Source organism: Gigantopelta aegis, chromosome 9 (genome assembly GCF_016097555.1).
Source record: "Gigantopelta aegis isolate Gae_Host chromosome 9, Gae_host_genome, whole genome shotgun sequence".
NCBI classification, from domain to species: domain Eukaryota; kingdom Metazoa; phylum Mollusca; class Gastropoda; order Neomphalida; family Peltospiridae; genus Gigantopelta; species Gigantopelta aegis.
The window spans coordinates 62,264,070-62,285,482 of record NC_054707.1 but is presented as its reverse complement, the minus strand read 5'-3'; the positions used below and the strand labels follow the sequence as shown (position 1 = coordinate 62,285,482).

Genomic DNA, 21,413 nt, shown 5'->3' with positions numbered 1-21,413 from the left:
GTTCAGTGCGAGGGATGATAGACTGGATATATCCAAATTCGTGCTTTTTAGAAGAAGAAAAAACAAGCTTTCACGTTTAAGAAGCTTTATTTATTCCATTTATATAGCTTTGTCTAACATATCACTCGTAACACCCCACCTATACCTCACCTAAAAAAACACTTCTTTTAAAGATAGAAAATTTGCAAACTTTTTAGAAGGAAGGAAGCAAAAACATGTTTTATTTAACGACGCACTCAACACATTTTATTTACTGTTATATAGCTTCGGATTTCGCGAGGAGTTGACATTGTCACTCTTAAAGGGACACGCCCTAGTTACGGCTAGTTGTTAACCATTACGGCGTTGTTTTTCGCTATTAAACCCATTTTTTTTACAAATAAAATTGCACTTTACTTACATTTTATTATTTAGAATACACATTTCCATTCACCTGAAGTGCTTTTTGGTAATCCTGGTAATCCTGATGTTTGTAAAAAAACGAAATGCATTTTTTGTATTTCTTAAAAATCCGCGTGCACTCGAGAAAAAACCCTTAAAAGCAAGCGAGGTCCAATCTATTTTTAGAGGGAATCTTCCTGTGTAAACGTCACAGACCTTGGTATACCACGTGACCGTTATAATTTTGGTTCGGTTTGTTTTCTCGTGCACGGTTCGCGCAATCAACATCCGATTTGTTGTCGTTTGCTTGTTGTTCATTTGTGAGATTTTTCTTCACAGTTCGTGAACATTTTCAGTAACAATAAAGTTCAGACAAGTAAGTATCTCAATACAAAACGTTACAAACCCTTAAAACCAATAATTTTGCTAAGTCTTACGATATCTGGAGAGAAGATACAACCAGGACAGAACAGTTGGAACATGTCCAGGAGAGGTGAAAGGAACGCACCCCAAGTCTGTGCGCACTCTGTGAAATTTGTCGTGACGTAGGCATTGTTGTGCTTCGTGCGACATATACCGGTGACATCAGAATACTAACTTTCAAAATTATTTCAAGCAATTGGGACATAAGGATTCCCATGGTATTTATCGACATAAAACCTGGTTTTTTCACTCCATTTGATAAAAACGTGATCTAAGTGTGTTACAGGTTTGTAGATTAACCAAATTATAATTTATTTTCGCTGGATGGAACTAGGGCGTGCGGCTTTAATTGTCAGCTGTGGGTTGAATCGCGATCGAATACAGATTCAGTCAAAAAAGAAGCAATCCAATTCAGAGCACCAGTTGAATATGTCGTTCTTCCATTTCAATCGGTTTACTACAAAATGGTAAAGTTGTGTTGTATTGTTTTCGTTTGAGGCAGCCGCATGCACTTCACGAATGAGGTGTGATGGATTCAAGGATTGATTGTCTTTGAAGAATCCATTGGGTTTTCCCCCGTACCAACCCTTGTCCCACAACTATTATATTAAAAACTGTTGCATATGTGGTCCTGTTTGTGGGGAAATTCTCATGAATAAATGCATGCACAATATCTGTTTCTGCTGTTTTTGGAGAGCTTTCGAAAACGATCTGTTGAATTCGAGAGGGTTTTCTGGAATCCAAACAGCCCTAAATTTAATGTGATGAGCTATCGATAAACAACTATATTTTTGTTTGTACTGTGTTTCAAGATGATTTGGTTGAGCATTCGCTATGGGAAAGGAAACGAATGTTTCATTAACGACACTTCAGGGGGTTTTGGCTCTGAAACGCATTTCCCGTTACTATTAGTGTAAGTGGAAAAATAATCTGGTTTAAAGCTTAAACTAATGACTTTGTTTTATTTCCGTCATTAATCAATAATAAATATAACAATTTGTTTTAGATTTGGCAGACATGTTATTGCATTTTATATCTTATGAATAAATCATTGTATTAATGGGACATCCCAACGTTTTGGTTTTGCTGAGTAGGGGAACCTATATTTGTAGCATCAAAACTGTTGACAGATTTAGTGGGAGATTTGTGGGCATTTTTCTTCCAGTATTTTGGCTTCTGGGGTTGTTTTTTTGTTTTTGTTTTTTTTGTTTTTTGTGTGTGGTTTTTTTTTTGGGGGGGGAGGTTTGGGGGGGGTTGTTGTTTTTTGTCTTTATTTCTTTCTTTTTTTAAATCAAGATAAACAAATTTAATCATATGTTGACAGACACATAATTGTATGTGTTTGACTTTCAGGTGTTTCAACTACAAAACGTTAAGCATATTGTTTGTTATTGGTATTGTCGTTCTGCTGTGATGGTGCTGTTGTTATGGTTGTTGTTATTATCATCATGATCATCATGATCATCATAATCACCATCATCATAAATACTACTGCCACTACTACTATTATTAATAATATTATTATCATCATCTTCTGTTGTTGTTAATGGTATTATTAGTATTGTTGTTGTTATTATTATTATTATTATTATTATTTGTATTATTACAGGTGGTCGTCTTTGCAGAATAATAATCGACGGCGACGTTCAGACGAACTGTAAACAGACCGGTGGGACTGACAACCCACTGTTTGAAGGTGACCTAGTTTCAGGGCTTTCACGCAGCTGTCTGCTGTCCACTCACGGCGCCGCGGCAGAAGAAGATGGGATCTTACTTTCTAATGACGTAGAAACCAACAAGAACGGCGCGACGGCATCACGTGACCAGACAAATCAAGAAATATTGGTTCATTCTGGATCCGAGGCGGAAATGACGTCATCGTGTAGCAGTGAGGAATATCTTTTGGGCTCCGATGACTCGAATATACATGTTAATTACGTAGATGAAAGTGCTATTTGACATACTAACTAAAGGCGACGTCACACCATACGATTGCCTCATGCGAGAATAGACGTGAGATTGGCTGATTGCACATAGAAAGGAAGGAAATGTTTTATTTAACGACGCACTCAACACATTTTAGTTACGGTTATACGATTACCAGCAAGGGATTTTTTATATGCACCATCCCACAGACAGGGTAGTACATACTACGGTCTTTGATATGCCAGTCGTGGTGCACTGGCTGGAACGAGATTGCACACGGATGACATCGTAATGTTTGTCTTGTCAGCCAGCTGTTCTTGTGGCTATTATCGTACGGGGCACTCGTATTGTGTGTCGGCGCCTTAATTTAGACAGATTAGAACACTGTCTGCTGGTTCAAGGTGGAAACAAATTAAACAATTAAACAACAAATGCTCAATATTAAAATATCGAAAAAGATAGTAGATGAATAAACTAATTTGCGCATATGACGCATATCAAGCAACTACATATTAAAGTAATCTAGTGGATTACTGCATAGTGTGGTGAAGGTGTCTGGACAAGATGCTGACATTAGTTCTTTTTGACAGCCCTGTCTTCCACGGATGATTGGTACTGACAAACATTGCCTGCTAAACCAACACTATGTGTGACATTTTAAATTTTATTTTAACTCGATTTTTTTATGCTTATGTTTCGCCGTTAAAATTCACCCTGAGTGAAAGCCAGCCTTAACTTCGATGGCTTAACCACTATACCATCGAGGTGGGTGTGCTTTCTAGAACAGCTAAAACAGATCTGAAACTGTTCGCTGTTTTACTTAAAGTCACAGACCCTAGTTTCAAATCATGAAAAAAAGTTACAATAGGGTTGGTCAAGCTACAAACCTGTAGCTATAAACAGTTCGATGAAGTTTTCAACAGAGTGAAACAAGAGTCTGTGACGTTGGAACGGGAAAATAACCTTTAAAAGTAGACTAGAGCTCGTCTCCACAACAGTTATTTCACAGAGATACGTGCGTTTATAAATAAAAATAATAAAAATGCTTTTCGTAGTATTAGAAGCACCATGATCACCAGAAACACTACGGATGTATGGAAATTGACAATTTAAACACTAAAATCGAAGTAATATCTGATTTCAATTGTCAAAAACGGCTGTAATGGTGACAACTATGTCGTGGTGCTTAAATACTAGCGTCTGTCACTTTAACAGGTCATGCGGTTAAGTTCGCAACATAAAGAAAGTGTGTGGCAAAATAGAAATCTGACATTAGAAGATTTTGATATGGACATAGCTTTGAGGAAACTGACATTCATGGTAATTCCAGAAGGCGAATTTATCACTCATAAAATTAAATTAAATCAAACAATTTGTTGACGACGCGCAGTTGTGAGGATACGTTTAGCTGCTCCCACACACACCCCATAACCCCCCACCCTACCCACACACACCACACCACACACACACATGCACCACACACTTCAATAATATGTCCCCTGCATGCACGCACTCCAACAGGCTATGCCACTGAATTTGGTATTATTTTGAATACATAAAATATGAATCGAGCAGATCCACTAGTAGACGAACCTGAGATCAGTCTGAGAAACAAATAAAAAATAAAATAAACCTCGACCCATTTTCAATGCATCGCGTCCTTATCCCAACGAACTCCCAATATGGTCATTTTGAAACAGTCGTAATGAAATGCTGCATTCTTGGAAAGTCATCATTGTAACGTAGCCCCGAGGAGTGGTTTTCGGATTGTATTCCCCGTAGGCTGCGTTAATTAACAAAGAACAACGAACACAGTGCAATGAATTTCACATTTCACAGTCATGGATGTGTTTAATGATGACGATATTTTCAGCAATCTGTAACCTTGACGACAGCATAATTTCTGCAATGATGACAATAATCATCATTATCATGATTAAAAGAATGATGTTATTGATGGTGATGACGACTACGACGACGATGACGATAATGACGATGATGATGATATGATGATGACGATGATGATTGTGATGATGATGATGATGATGATGATGATGATGACAATTCCCAAACGAGTTACATAAACTTCGTGTGGCATTAACGCAAATGTTATAATTTATTTATTATCAACAAACTATGGTTTATAACAGACGTTAAGTATGATTGTAATATTTTCACAAATCGATGTTAAAAACATTCAACGAGGTCAATTACAATTTACAGTGACACTGGATGATGTCGGTTTTACCAATTGCAACTGCCGCAAGCATGCCGCTGCTATAGTTACGTCAAAAGTGTGCCACAGCAATATTCAGTGTATTTTTATGACCCTTGTCGTAAAGATAGCTTGGGAAAATACGATATTTATGTGACCATTTATTGTAATCCATGTAGGTAATAAATAAAGAATACTACAAGAGCGTCCGTTAGATAACATTGATCTTACCTCGAGTTGTTTAGAAACGTATCTAACGAGCGAAAGCGAGTCGGATACGCTTTGAAACAACGACTGTAATATTTTATTTGTTAAATATCCTCATAAATAAATTTAAACGTCTTTTCCAGCTAATATGTACGTACGGCGCTTGTGTTTGCTGGTTAACTTACAGATCTACGTCACAGAACAGTCATTTTCAATTTATATTATACGAGAGATTTATATTTAATCGTACGTCACAGAGCAATCAGTTTCAATATAATTTATACGTCAAAGGGTAGTAACCGGGTCTGCAACGTGGAGCAGCCAATCCGATATCATCAAATTGGTATCCCACTAGTGATACCAAAATAGTCCATGCTGTTCTCTGCAACAGGAGTATAAAACAAAATGTAAACTACCATCGGTGGGACAATTGCTGTTGCAAATGGATAGTAAACTTCAGGTGCGGATCCAGGATTGTTTCCAGGGGGAGTGGTCTACGTGCAACTGCTGAAATGGAAGTTGTAAATTAACCGTGTATGCACTTTGAAATAAATGAGAGAGAGAAAAACAACTTTTTTGTCGTGAGCGGGGAATGGCAGACTCCCTCCACCCCCACACCCGTATCTGCGCCTGAACATTGACGATTAGTTGTTTATAAACTCGTTTTACAGACGTGAATATCGTAATATACATCATGGTTGTTACGTTTCCACCTTTTAAAAACTCTATTTACAAAATGGTTTATCACTTTGTATGATTAGCCAAGTGTATATTTCAGAACCCACTACCACGAAACGAGATGTTATGATTATAAAATATTAAATCAGAACCGTGTGAATTATTTACAAAGTCTATCGCTATTTATGGATATTTGACGGTATGTATTTTTGAAACATGGAATAAATAGCTCTAACAAATATATTGCATTAGCTGTTTCAGTATAATAGAAAGGTCACACGGCGGCGGGCGGCGGGCGGCGGCACAAAAGAAGAATAAAACTGAAATTTATCTGGAATCATGAATGAATGAATGAATGAATGAATTAATTAATTAATTAATTAATTAATGTTTCATTCAAACGTTTGACACGTGTTTACGTCCACTGAAGGTTCAAGCACGCCTGTCTTGAGCACACACTAGAGTAGACTGGGGTGATGGTACCAGGGGGCAACTGACCCCCTCCCCAATACTGAAGCAAATCCTCGAATTTGGGCAAAAACGATGGATATATATACGGGTCTCTCTCTCTCTCTCTCTCTCTCTCTCTCTCTCTCTCTCTCTCTCTCTCTCTCTCTCTCTCTCTCTCTCTCTCTCTCCCCCCTGTCTCTCCCTCCCTCCCTCTCTCTCCCTCCCTCCCTCTCTCTCGTCCTCCCTACCCTCTCTCTCTCGCTCCCCTGTCTCTCCCTCCCCCTCTCACTCCCCTCTCTCTTTCTCTCCGTCCCTTCCCCCCCTCCCCTCTCTCTCTCTCCCTTGTCTCTGTTTACCTTTACCTTCTCCTGAATTTCTGTCCGTCCGTCCTTTTGTCTGCTACACACTAAATAGCCTTGGTCAAAAATTGTGCTAAAGTAATATTCCTTTTCTTTCCTTTCAACCACGCAGAATAATGACAAGAACGTGACTGCCTGCAGCATCGAGTCGGTGTTTTCACTTGCTGGTCAAGTGTGCTCGAGTGCATGGCATATGTATCTGCCGATGGCCAAGTTGGTTGATTACTCGAGGTAGCCATCTTGAACAGATTCACAGATGATGGAAACTTTCTCTAATTAAGAGATTAATTTGTAGTCGAATAAGAAAGACAAATGCCACCAGTCGTTTTCCCATAATCCATCATCATTAGAAAGAAATATGTTTCAGCAGATTTTTTTTTCAAATCTAACGAACTGAGTTACCGTGTTGTTTTTCCTTCTCATTAACCATATACATGTTATACCAATCTCCGTTCAGTACACGAATTGTTTCACAAACGTCCGCCAACGGCTGGACTGGCTGCAGTTTTATCAGATAACAAATGTTTGCGTTTATCAGGGGCGAGATGTAGTTCAATGGTAGAGCGCTCACCTGGGCCCTGGAAGTAAACAAATAAAAAAAAAGGCTGAAAAAGACTGCGCTTCGTTGAAGTCACGAACACGTAACCGCCAATTTAGTACGGTGAATGTCTGGAAGTTTACTACCATGCTCCTATAGACATGTTCTTTGAGTTTCTAGAATACATCCTTACGTGTCACCTACGAACGATAGCATATACCCATAAAATAGTATACAAGTTAGCATACACCACGACTTCTGATCTATTAGTCATAGAACATTGGCTAAAATGGGATGTTTTTAGTTAAAGGGCCTTGAAGTGAGATGGGTCTTAAAGTCGGTCGTCGTCACTGTACTCGGCTATCCCCAGTCCTAACCCTTACGACTTGTATGTTAAATACCGCGGTATATCTCCTATTTATGGGCAAATTAAAAAACCAAAGCCTTCGCGCTTTTTCGTTAGCAGATTTCATATTTATGTATGGTAACAGCAAGTCTCTCTCTCTCTCTCTCTCTCTCTCTCTCTCTCTCTCTCTCTCTCTCTCTCTCTCTCTCTCTCTCTGTCTCCGCCTCACTATATCGCTCCGTCTGTCTCTCTCTCTATGTCTCTCTCTGTGTGTGTGTGTGTGTGTGTGTGTGTGTGTGTGTGTGTGTGTGTGTGTGTCTGTCTGTCTGTCTCTCGCTGTCTCTCTAAAGCGTGTTGAGATGTCGTTACACAAATATTTCTTTATTTCTTTTTATGTCTTTTCTTTAGTTCTTTTTTCTATCTTTCATTCTTTCTTGCTTGCTACTTTACAAAAACAATGATCTTTATAACACTGGCGGTTCAGAATATTTCGTAACAGCAGGTCAGATCATCGATTAAACGTATGACATGATGGGGTGTTCTTTTTCTGAGCGCATGTTCATATCACTTGAAAGATAAACATGACACCATATTCTGGGTTGAAACAAAACGTGACAAGTTTCGCGTTCTAACAATATAATGTTCATCCTGCAGCGAAAATCAGTGATTAATTGGTGCTTCTGACATTTCTAAGAAGTAGTAACATTTATCATGTTGCCACCGTCTCCGTCCTTAGAGTGTATTTAAAGCCACGAGTTGTGTGTGCTTCATTGGTAGGGCGCTCGACTGACGTGAAGTTTGTTTTGTTTAACGACACCACTACTACAGCACATTGATTCATAAATCGACGGCTATCGGGTGTCAAACATTTAGTAATTCTGACATATAGTCTTAAAAAGGAAACGCTCTTAATTTTGTCTATTAGTGGCAAGGGATGTAACAGTCGTGATGCACTGGTTGAAACGAGAAATAGCCCAGTAAGGCTCACCGTCGGCGATCGATCCTAGACAGCTAGCATATCATGCGAGTGCTTTGCCAATAGGCTACGTCTCATTCTTATATTCTTATTAATGGAAAACATTTACAAACCTAATGAACACTCTCATCTAACAAGTGTAAGATAAGATATCCTTGACGCCACTACATCCACGATAATGAACAAATGACGGAGTCGATTACGCTACTGTGAGAAGCTCTCTTTACTGAGTACCAGTCTACAATTCATGACCTAGAGCGTAGCCTTTGGACAAATCAGTGTAACAAATAAACCTGTTGCGATCTTTCTAGACATAATTATTAACTGGGAAGGAATTAAAGGGATTTTTGCTAATGTAGCTCGTTTCCTACCGACAGCATTTTTAATGATTAAAATTGCATATGAAATACGTTTTCTTGTTCAGAATATCAGTGTTTGTATATAAAGGATAATAAACGAGTTACCAGTTATTATCAAATTTATGTCCCGAGTGAAATAATTTTCAGTATTCACGAGCTTTAGCGAGTGACAAATGAAAATTATTTCACGAGGGACATATATTTAATAATAACTGGTACCGAGTTTGTCATTCTATTTATTACCTCAGCTATTTTTTCTCTAAAAACCTTTATTTTCGACGCACATGCACGAATGCCAACCTGTATAGGAACGATGTAAACCACTTTGCGCACTGTTCTGAGAATTACAGTACTATAACTTTGTAATTTAATCACGTTCATAGATCATTTTCAAAAACACAAGTTCTCTTTATTCTGCTACAAAATGTATAATGAATTATATTAAAATGACATTTTGTTATAAATTTAACACCAAAAACAGAGAGCCGTAAACGCAAACTCTTTAAACTACATGACGTCATTTTGTGTTTGGTAAATCGTGATGACGTCATGTTTAGTACCAACAAGATCATTGGTTTGTAAGCGTCTAATTGTCCAATAGTATTGTTTGTTAGACCAATGCAGAATATTTCTCACTGAGAAAATATTGAAAATATTTTCCCTGCTATGAGTGACCCCTAGGGTAATAAATACATTTATTATCCCAGGTAACACACAAAATGACGTCATGTAGTTTAAAGAGTTTGCCTTACGGGTCTCTGTTTTTGATGTTAAATTAATAACAAAATGTCATTTTAATGCAATTCATTATAGATTTGGAAGCAGAATAAAGAGAACTTGTGTTTTTGAAAATTATCTATGAACGTGATTAAATTACAACGTTATAGTAATTCTCAGAACAGTGCGTAAAGTGGTTTACATCGTTCCTATACAGGTTGGCCTTCGTGCATATGCGACGAAAATAAAGGCTTTTAGCGAAAAAATAGCTACGGTAATAAATAGAATAACAAACTCGGTACCAGTTATTATCAAATTTATGCCCCTCGTGAAATAATTTTCATTTGTCAGTCGCTAAAGCTCGTGACAACTGAAAATTATTTCACTCGGGACATAAATTTGATAATAACTGGTAACTCGTTTATTATCCTCTATTTATTACCCCAGCGGTCACTCATAACAGGGAAAATATTTTCCATATTTTCTCAGTGAGAAATATTCTGCATTGGTCTAACGAACAATACTATTGGACAATTTGACGCTTACAAACCAATGACTTTGTCGGTACTCCTCCTATAGACAGTGCAGGAAGGATGAAGTAGTCTTGTGTCGTGCCCGCATCGGTCATACTCACTTCACCCATTCATTTATCTTAAAGAAAGATCCTCCACCTCAGTGTGAGTACTGTCAGTGTACTCTGACGGTACACCACATTTTGGTGGAGTGTAAGCATCTTCATGAAATTCGAAAAGATATTTTTGGTCAAAGTAATGTGATGGAATCATTTCGATTCCATCCTGAACGCATTTTACAATTTTTACGTGACACCGAGTTTTATTCTTTAATTATATCTATCAGTGATATTTCTATTTTTACACAGTCCTTTACACTGTGTTTTTATTTAACTGTTAAATTTTTATATTCATGTTGATCATAAAACAATTGTTTTTGCATTTACCATTGTTTGACACCCAATAGCCGATGTATTTTTCGTGCTGGGGTGTCGTTAAACATTCATTCATTCATTGTCGGTACTAAATATGACGTCATCACGATTTGACAAACACACAAAATGACGTCATGTAGTTTAAAGAGTTTGCCTTTACGGGTCTCTTTTTTTGGTGTTAAATTAATAACAAAATGTCATTTTAATGCAATTCATTATACATTTGGAAGCAGAATAAAGAGAACTTGGGGTTTTTTTTAATTATCTATGAACGTGATTAAATTACAACGTTATAGTAATTCTCAGAACAGTGTGTAAAGTGGTTTACTAAAGCTTGTGACAACTGAAAATTATTTCACTCGGGACATACATTTGATAACAGCTGGTAACTCGTTTATTATCCTCTATGTTCTAAGTGTTTCTGATCTCTTGAATGCTTCTAGAAGCTTAGACTAGATTCAGATAAATTTTAGACATGCTCATATGCTACTAAAGCTTCGAGCATTAGACTAGATTTTACTTTTCAATACTAAAAAATATATATATTAGGAAGTAATATGAAGTTTTTGCTACTACAAACGCATTGAATCAGTGGCGTACCTAGGGTATAGCAGGTATGGCAGGTGCTCTGGGCGCCATTTGAAGGGGGGGGGGGCGCCGCTGAGCAGTTTCTATTAAAGTCAGACGTTATCTAAAAGATGGGTGTCAGATGTTTGGACAGGGGTGCAATTTCAGTGCCTGCCATAGGCGCTATTTTCCATAGATACGCCACTGCATTGAATATACAGACTGATATTCTAAACAAGAAAATGAATATTACGTGATTTTAATTGTTAAAATGTACATGTATACATAATAAAAAATGACTGGTACAAATATTAGCACACGGCCGCAAACACATTAGAATGCAGATATTGGTATTCTAAACCAGAAAATGTATGTAATATGTTATTTTAATCGCCAAAAAGGCTTTGTTAGTCAAAACCATCTTGCAATGGCAGCAATCTCATGACTGTCCCTTGAAGGAAAACCCGCAGATTTTAAAAATGTTTTTAAACATATATATATTAAATAAATTGTCATACGTAGCTTATTAGTAGATTTAAAGGGACTGTCTTGCGTTTGCAGTCATTGTAAGATATTTTTCACTATCGGAACCTTTTTGGCGACTAAAATAACATATTAAATACATGTTCTTGTTAGGAATACCAGTATCTGCTTATCAAATGTATCAATGAATGAATGAATGAATGAATGAAATGAATGAATGAATGAATGAATGTTTAACGACAAACCAGACAAAAATGAAATCGAATGGGTTTCACAAATGAATGATAAAAATGTTTAACGGTCACAATATTTGTAGCAGCCATTTGTACAAACTTCGTAATATACAATATTTTGTACGCTATTATTTGGAGGTAAATTCAGTTTGGGCACTACAAACAACAAACACGCTGTTTATACACTGGTATAAAAGACGATTATTAAAAAAGCATGTTACGGCTGCAACTCAGGACCAGATAGACAGTTACCACATGTAATAGTTCAGATTTTTTAGCATCAGTACATTTGTTTATACATTCTCACTCACACAAAGGACAACGCATTCGTAAAAATTCCAGTCGTAGAGTACTGGCTACAATATGAAAGAGCCTAGATGTCCACAACGGGACATCGATCCCAAGAGGTTCAAATCCCATCAATACACGCTTTGTGTTTTTACTATTGCATCTTGCTGACAATAAAGTACCTATTTGAACCCAGGCTTTTGTACGCAAGCATTTTTAGCAATCCTTTTATTTTTTGACAAAATAATAAGTGTATACTTATGTGACGATACCATGACAACGATTAATTATTGATATCTAAGACTGAATGAAGCTCCATGACGTAAAATGATGTACTCAAAAGGCATTGTTTGCCAGACTGCCAAGTGCGCGATCCTGGTTTCATCACACGGTTTTCAATACGATACGGAGAATTCTGTTTACAGGCAAAATAAAAGAGCATGAAATCGATTTCTCCGTAGTGACCATGTGATCAGGTTAACGTCTTGCGGGCATGGGGTTCGAATCCAGTCTGGGGTAAGTGAACTGGGTTAGAGCATTCGTTAACATGTCCATATCCACTGAAGGTTCAAGCACGCCCACCATAGGTTGGACCACTGATTTTCAGATGCCAGGCTTAGGGCAGGTTCAACGGGGACGTGTGAAAGCAAATACTCTGACGATTGCTTTACGACTGACATATCAAAGAACGGGGTAAGTACAGACCTTTCTGTGGAAATGTCCACATACAAGAACCTTTGTAGAGTGTCGTTTTGCAATAAAAGAACACGAGATGGTTAAACCATCGGATGTAGAGCTGGTAGGTACTGGATTCGTATATGTGTACCGGCTAGAAACTAGTGTGAGAGCACAACTTGATGGGTGCCTTCCGTTTAAAATCTGCCCGTTTGACTGTCTGTCTGTCTGTCTGTCTTAATGTTTGTCTGTCTCTGATTCTGATTCTGTTTGTCCGTGTCTGTCTCTCTCTCTCTCTCTTTCTGTGTGTGTCTTTATCTGTGTCTATATTTATCCTCTGCACGTCTGTCTTTCTGTCTTTTGTCTTCCTCTTTCTCTCCCTGTCTGTCCCTCTATTTCCCCTCTCTCCCCCTCTCTGTGTCCCTCTCTGTCTGTCTCTTTGTCTGTCTGTCTGTCTCTCTCTCTCTCTCTCTCTCTCTCTCTCTCTCTCTCTCTCTCTCTCTCTCTCTCTCTCTCTCTCTCTCTCTCTCTCTAAATCGCTGTCTCCCCCTCTCTCTCTCTTCCTCTCTGTCTGTCTGTCTGTCTGTCTGTATGTCTCTCTCTCTCTCTCTCTCTCTCTCTCTCTCTCTCTCTCTCTCTCTCTCTCTCTCTCTCCTCTCTGTGTGTATATATATGTCTGTCTATATGTCTATATATCTCTCTCTCCCTCTATCCATCATCCCTCTCCCTCTCCCTCTCCCTCTCTCTCTTCTCCCCCTCTCTTAAGTGGATATAAGCACAATATCTCTCTCTATCTCTCCTCTCTCTTATCTCTCTCATATAAGCTTATTTCGTTATTCGGTTGTGAGAAAGAAAACGAAAAAACAGGAAATCCCATTCTTCACTTTGCCATAGACAGGACAGCACATACCACACGCGTAAGACCGTTGATGTTTCAGTCATGGGGCATTGGATAGGACGGAAAAAACGAAACTGACGCGAACATTCAAGAATCGTAAACTGCATTGTAATTTGATAGCTCTCCATAATAACAAGGGTTTTATGACAGTGTCGTCCATTAACTTTTATTTTATTGTTGTTCGATTATCAGTGACGAGAGAATTGTAAGTGTCTCATATTTCTTCGAGCAAGAAACTATGGTCCATAAAAAAATATATATATAGATAGATAGATGTTGCATAAAGATTCGTAATCTGATTGGTGCGTTAGTAGAAATTAGACTCAAGGGAGATTACTCGATGTGATGACTATTGCCACAGGAACTGAAACATTACTCAAAACGTGTTTACGTCGGATCGTTATATAAGCTGTTCGGAAATATTTCGCACTAAATCGTCTTAATGATTGTTATTTAACGTGCCAAGTTAATAAGATTTTATTCCGACATTAGAGTTGTTTCATTAAATAATGTGTTTTGCGTTACGCGGTAAACGATCGTGGTGATAAGTTTGCTGATATATTTAGTTGGTAACGTTTAGTTACAGTTTATTTTATTTCAATTTGCATTGTTGTAGTTATACATAATTATGGTTCAAGCAAGTTTTGTATGGCACGAACCTCAGCTATCTGGGATGTTTGTCCAGAATCAGGCTAACGGCTAGTCTTGAATGAGAGAAAAAGTAAAGTTTGTTTTATTTAACGACGCCACTAGAGCACATTGATTTTTTTATCTATCATCGGTTATTGGACGTCAAACATATGGTCTGAATGAGAGAACGTCGGTGTCCTAGCAACGATACCCCAAACGCAAGAATCAGTTTACTCGTGTAAGCATGTGCAGTGGCAGATCTGGGGCGGGTGGGAAGCCCCCCCCCCCCCCCCCCCCCAAATTTTGCGACAGTTACATTTTTATTGTATTTTTTCGTTTTTCGTTTGTTTTATGTTGGAGAATCCGAGGAATCCCGGGAAAGTTTTTAGCTTTTCACCATATATCATTGCCACCCATCCCCCACCCCAAGGGATTTTATGGATCCGCCACTAATATTTATCTTTAAGAGTCTTTAAACCGCTGATTTGAAACTATTTTGACATTTTGCAACTTCAGCTTCAAAAATAACCGGCAGTATTGTTGAAGTCTTAGAAGCGCTGATTTGATACTCTTTCAAAATAGTTGATTTGATACTCTTGTTCAAAACTGATTTTATACTTTATACTTTTATACTGTGAATTCTTACAAACTCAAACTCCACTCCACCCCCACCCCTGTTTCTGATATTATATTATGCTAACATGACAGTATCTTTGCTGAAGTTGATTTCAGTTTCTGTGTTACTTCTTTCCATCGATTACGAACGTAGTCACTCTTAAATGGACATTCTGAGTTTGCTCCAATTTTTAAGATGTTATCGACTAACAGAGACTTTTTAACGATTGTAATTACATATCAAATATATTTTTCTGCATAAAATATTAGTGGCTGCATATTAAACGTGTTTCTGATCGTTCTAAAATTCGTACTAGGTTAAATTTCATTTAATTTCCTAAAATATATTTTTTCATACGTACGAAATTATTTGAAGACAAAATCCAGATTGGGCTTTTTACAAATATTAAGACGACCAGAAACACACTGAATATACAGACACTGATATTCTAAATAAGAAAATATATTTAATATGTAAGTTTAATCGTAGAAATATTTTATTAGTCGGAAACATCTTACAATGCAGCAAACTCAGGAATTAGAATACAATGTATTTATATTATTTAAAATATGATTGGTGGGGTGTTTTAAAGTTTTGTTGTTGTTGTTGTTGTGTCTGTTTGTTTTTTGTTTGTTTGTTTGGTTGGTTTTGGTTTTTTGTTGTGTGTGGAGGTAACGTGTATGGAGAGAAGCGTATACATGGTAAGCTACGGTTTATCAGACAATCCATCCATCCATCCATCCGGAACCACCTATCAATTCATCCCTGAATAAATGAATTAATTAATTTTTACACCATGTAGTGGTGGGGATTTTTACCCACTAGACTTGCATTGAATGAAGCAGTCACCAGACCTTGGTTTTGACACACTACATTTCGACATTTCTTTATATCCTGTGCTCCGCGACTGGTATATCAAAAGCTATGTTATGTATTTGACAATTAACAACAGTATATTTACAGTTTCCGTTAGCAACGGCATATGAGGGATTTGGGGGGTTTAAATAAATGAATACAAAAATTAAAATTACGTATGTGACAAGATGGTTTACAGAAGGGATATATACGTGTAAAGTGCATATTAAAAACCTCTTGCAAGGGCGATAGTCAATATGATGTTGCTGAATTTTTCTTTCTATCTAATATCACACTTATATACTAGATTACATATTAGTCGGTATCGTTAGCAAATAATCGTTTCTTGTTATTATGGTAGTTTCCGTAGTGTTGTTGTAGACTTCGCAATTATTAAAACATTTAGCCTACTTAATGCGCTTACTGATTACTTCGAATTACTGGTGACAATTAACATGATTCCAGAGCAGAGACGTGTATACAGTCATCTTCTCCAAGTTCAGACTTCGCAATTATTAAAACATTTAGTCTACTTAATGCGCTTACTGATTACTCCGAATTACTGGTGACAATTAACATGATTCCAGAGCAGAGACGTGTATACAGTCATCTTCTCCAAGTTCAGACTTCGCAATTATTAAAACATTTAGCCTACTTAATGCGTTTACTGATTACTCCGAATTACTGGTGACAGTTCCCATGATTCATCTACTCCAAGTTCAGACTTCGCAATTATTAAAACATTTAGCCTACTTAATGCGCTTACTGATTACTCCGAATTACTGGTGACAATTCCCATGAGTCCAGAGCAGAGACGTGTATACAGTCATCTACTCCAAGTTCAGCCACAAACTTTCGCTAACGTTCGCGAAATATTTGATTGGTTCCCAGTGTGGTCATTTGGTTTACCGTGAAGCGCATAAACCAGTCTAGCGGACGTTTTTTGTTTCTTTTCGCTCGGCCTGGCTTAACGCAGCCTAACACTGTCTAGTGCATTAACTTGCTTCGGTGGTGTCGTGGTTAAGCCATCGGACATAAGACTGCTAGGTACTGGGTTCGCAGCCAGGTACCGGCTTTCACATAGAGCGAGTTTTAACGACACAGTGGGTAGTGTAAGACTACAACACCGACTTCTTTCTTAACTCACTGTCCTGGATAAACAGTCTAGCTAGCTGAGGTGTATATGTCCATGACAGCGTGCTTGAACCTCAATTGGATATTTTCCCCAGTCCATTCTGACCATGTCAAGGTTGGGGAGCCTTGAATTCATGGCCTTACATCAAAGTAATATAATTTATATACAAGTACATATATCTAATTTGTGGTATAATAATGTTATATAGTCATATATAACAATTTGATACATAAATGCATTTGTAATGTTTCTGTATAAATTAAAGATTGGTAAAAAAAACAAAACAAATTGCTATGACGCATATAATGGAAAGGACTGGGAAATATAGGAGAAGAAGAAAGAAGATATAATGGTTAAAACACATAATAATAAATTGATAAATAAATAAATAAGCAAACAAACAAACAAAACAAAACAAAACAAAACAAAATAAATAAATAAATAAATAAACAAATAAAATAAATAAATAAATACATGGGGGGGGGGGGGTGTAAATCTATACTAGCGCGAAATGAAAAAGACCTGGAATTCGAAACAAACTATTGTTAGGAAATACGTTTCAGTCAAAGAGATTCAGCCATGGTGTCCATTGTTGATTAAACATTTCGTAATTGCAATTCTTGTATAAAATAAATCTTTCTATTTCAAACTTGTTTCGCAAAATGTTTTTAACTCCATTGATATTTTAAAAAAAATTCTGTACTTTCATACGATAGATATAATATTTAATGCTGATAATCAACCAATTTACAAAGTTACTATTTTCGTTATTGATCATACCAAACATAACAATATCTTGACTAAAAATAATGTCAATTCCTGTTTCAGTCAATATCCATTCTCGTATTGATTCCCAAATGTGGTTAACCTTGTTACAGTCAAAGAAAAGATGTTGTAACGTTTCACATGAAGCTTTGCAAAAGTCGCAAGCATTAGAATCCACGTAATGTATCATATACAAAAATGTATTAGTAGTTAAGATTCTGTGTACTATTCTATACTGAAACCATGATAATGTTGTGTCTTTTACACATCGAAAAGGAATAACATAATACTTTTCCCATTTCTTTGTATCATACATGTATCCTTCATTTGCATATTTCAATTGTGCTTTTGGAATGACAGTTTGTGAATTTAACATATCATACATATGTTTACCACCGTTTTTGTCTTTTAATAAATGTTTTATCTTAAACAAATCCATCTTAAAGGGGAGGACACTATACCCTCTTCTCTCTCACTGACATCTAACCATTAACCCACTGTCCTGGATAAACAGTCCAGATAACCGAGGTGACAGCGTGCTTGAACCTCAATTGGATATAAGAACAAAAATATGTTAAAATTACTTAATGAATACTGCAGCAGGTGCTAAACAATGCCAGGTCATTCTTCAGCGACTCAACAAATCCATTTTTAAAGGGGAGGACACTACACCCTCTTCTCTCTCACTAACATCTAACCATTAACCCACTATCCTGGACAGACAGCGTATATAGCTGAGGTGTGTGCTCAGGACAGCGTGCTTGAACCTTAATTGGATATAAGCACGAAATATAAGTTAAAAGAAAGAAGAATGGGAGAAAACGTCAAATATGAGCCTTATGTGTTGGAAGATACATGCCCGGACCACCAACACATACTGGCACTTTAAGAAATGAAAAACGCGTAATTGTAGAATTAATAAAAAAACAAAACGTGATTATTCCTGCTAACTGGGCGCAGACATTTTGTTTCGTTTTCGTCGCGTCAGGTGATCTAGGGTGGAAGGAAGTGACGTCAGCTCCTACCAACTCTTGTATGCACAGTGTAAACAAACGCAGTAATTTACGACAATGCGCTGCTTCCCTTTGATCAACCGAACTTGTAAAACATCATAAATTACTTGATAATATAGGAAACTATATAACTATATATATTTCAATTTTTATTAACAGAACGAAATGGGGTTATATATTTTTCTCTCTTTAAAAACCAAAGAAACAAAAGCATACTAGTAGGCTACGTTGGAGCAAAAACGACCACTCGTGCTACCCAAGTGATAATTTTCTTTTCTTTGTGACTACGTAATTGGTCAGTTCTGTGATTTTAGATGGAAAAGTCTACTTAATCAAGTTTTTTTTTTTACAGAAATATTTTCAGTAATAACGCATGACGGCTAATGTCTATTGCTATTTTAGGGTTGGCAGGTTATTTCACCATACCATGTGATGTTAATAATATCGGTATGTGTCTAGACGACGGTAATTAATTGCCTAGTCTGGTATTGAAAAATAATATATACTTATTGCTGGCTTACTGACATGGATATTATTACAGAACACTGCGACGCCAGCCTGTTTCATCATCACTCAAAAATCAGGTACATTTGTTTCTTCAATTTTAGGACTAATTCCTGACGTGACGCTTTAAGCATTACGTAACCACCGGCTCGCCAGAAAGCGTATTCACTGCGATGGAACAAAATGGCTGCGCCCGTTATACATAATAGCCGTCACATTTAACCGTGTTATTAATTAAATATAATAATATACTTTTTCATATTAAGCAATAATGTGCATTATATATCGTTGAATATGCATACCAGTACAAACGTCATGCGCGTGTATTCCTTTGAAATCCAATCTTACGAAAGGTGGTCTACCTTGCATGTCATTTTGGACTGTCCATCTAAAATGCTCCAAATTATATAAATATTCGGCCGAGCAGTCAATTCTTTTTATTTTTGGCTTGTAACTTTTTTCTTTTCTTTTTTATTCTTTTTTTTATTCTATTAACTTTTTTACTAATAGCTATTTTCAAAATTCTGCCCATTTTCAACTCTATCCTCCCCTCATCCCGAGTCAGGCCACCGATCTTATCGGAGGCCGGACTCTGGATGGGCGTGTTCGAAACCCTAGTGGTATATGGACACGTTAAATTGTTATCTATCTATCTATCAGAAACAAACGACACATTCAAAACAAACACAGGAAGGACAGTTACACAAGAAATAGTAAAGAGATACAACCTAAACCCAGACAGAAAACGTAATTGTTTCATGGAAACTAAAAGGTACAAAAAAGAAATAGCTTTAAAAAAATGATATACAAACACAGACATTATGGAACAGTGATTGAAACATTTAATTAATGTAATATGATGAAAAGAACTTAAACAATAATAACATATAATGTTTATACTCACCTTTTCATAATAATATATAATTTGCACATTTAATTTTTTAATAATTCATACTTACCTTTGAACAAACAATTTAAATTATGTCAATAATTGTAAATAATATACTTACCGGTTCGTTCCGAGGTTCTGTGAGGCGTAGGGCTGCCAGAAGTCCCTGTTGTTTCGTGAATCTGAAATAGAAAAAATAAATTTTTGAAACAGAAAAAAAAAAATATATATATATATATATATCAGAAACAAGGATGAGTCCGAGGCTAGAATTCAGTCTTTCAAGATATTTTGCGGTTTTTTTGTTGTTGTTGTTTTCCGTATTTTATTATTATTTTCACATTTAGTTTCAGTAATATAGTAAAGTAACTAGAACGTAAAACATACTATGTAGTATGTTTTGCGGTGTTCTCACATTAACAATATAGAAGCTATTTAACATGAATATTAACACATTCATATGCGAGTCTTTTCTACCATATAGTTAGTCATAAACAATTTCTATATACAAGAAAATATGCAGGTGAGTTATTTAAGATCATACTTTTAGGGATCATTTCTATAGTATGCATCGCCAAGACGTCAAGTAACACTGACGAACGATCGAGACCACAAGGACGAGACACGGCCTCCTCTTCTGAGCGCGAAGCGGGCTGGGAGTGTCGCCGTTTTCTCGGTGACTTGCTCCCGGTCAATGATGACCGTTCCTCATCTTCTATTTTGGAGAGTTGGGGGAAGGGGAGGCATTCTGAGTGGCTCAACCCTTTTTTATAAATCTAAAATAGTGAGTTTAGAAGAACCTAATTCAGATTCGTACTACGTAACCTAAACAGATCCAGTCAAAATTGAGTGGGTTTTTTTAGTGTTGAGGCACGTCCATTCTGAATGTGTTCTCATCATTGTCATTGTCATCATCATCCAGATGACAACACGGGTTAGGGTGGATGGAGCGCCTGTGGTCGTTGGGTCAAATCTTCGATTTCTTTTTGTTTTCCCCGTCCCAACCAGTGCCCCACAACTGGCATATAATAGGTCATGATATGTCCCGTTCTGTTATTGGGGAAGTTCATATAAAAGATCCCTTGCTGCTAACGGGGGAAATGTAGCGAGTTTCCTCTAATATATGTATGTCAGAATTATCAAATGTTTGACATCCAGTAGTCGACAATAAATATATCAATGTCATCTAGTGGTGTCGTTAAACAAGACACACTTTTAACTATCTCCGTCTGTCTCTTTCTTTCTGTCTGGAGGCCGGTTGTAACCCAGTGGTATTGCTCGCATGAGGTGAGATAACTTGGGGGTTTTCTCCCGTCCCAACCTATGTCCCACGATTGATAC

The 21,413-nt window shown here is 37.0% G+C and overlaps 1 protein-coding gene, 1 long non-coding RNA gene and 1 other non-coding gene across 3 annotated transcripts in view; 2 read left to right on the top strand and 1 right to left on the bottom strand.

Moving 5' to 3' along the window:
- Positions 1-3,785, top strand: part of LOC121381685 (visual pigment-like receptor peropsin) — a 31,644-nt gene extending 27,859 nt beyond the window's left edge. The window contains exon 3 of the mRNA XM_041511028.1: positions 2,414-3,785. Within this exon, the coding sequence (XP_041366962.1) occupies positions 2,414-2,763 (350 nt within the window). The 3' untranslated portion in view covers positions 2,764-3,785. The remainder of the gene's footprint in view (positions 1-2,413) is intronic.
- Positions 3,786-4,833: 1,048 nt separating this feature from the next.
- Positions 4,834-7,211, bottom strand: LOC121380444. Its single transcript, XR_005958933.1, has 2 exons — positions 6,643-7,211; positions 4,834-5,659 (listed from the first exon to the last, which is right to left on the bottom strand). It is a non-coding gene; the product is annotated as an uncharacterized LOC121380444 (long non-coding RNA).
- Positions 7,212-20,606: 13,395 nt separating this feature from the next.
- LOC121382393 lies at positions 20,607-20,829 on the top strand. Its single transcript, XR_005959165.1, has one exon. It is a non-coding gene; the product is annotated as a small nucleolar RNA U3 (small nucleolar RNA).
- The last annotated feature ends 584 nt before the right edge of the window (positions 20,830-21,413 follow it).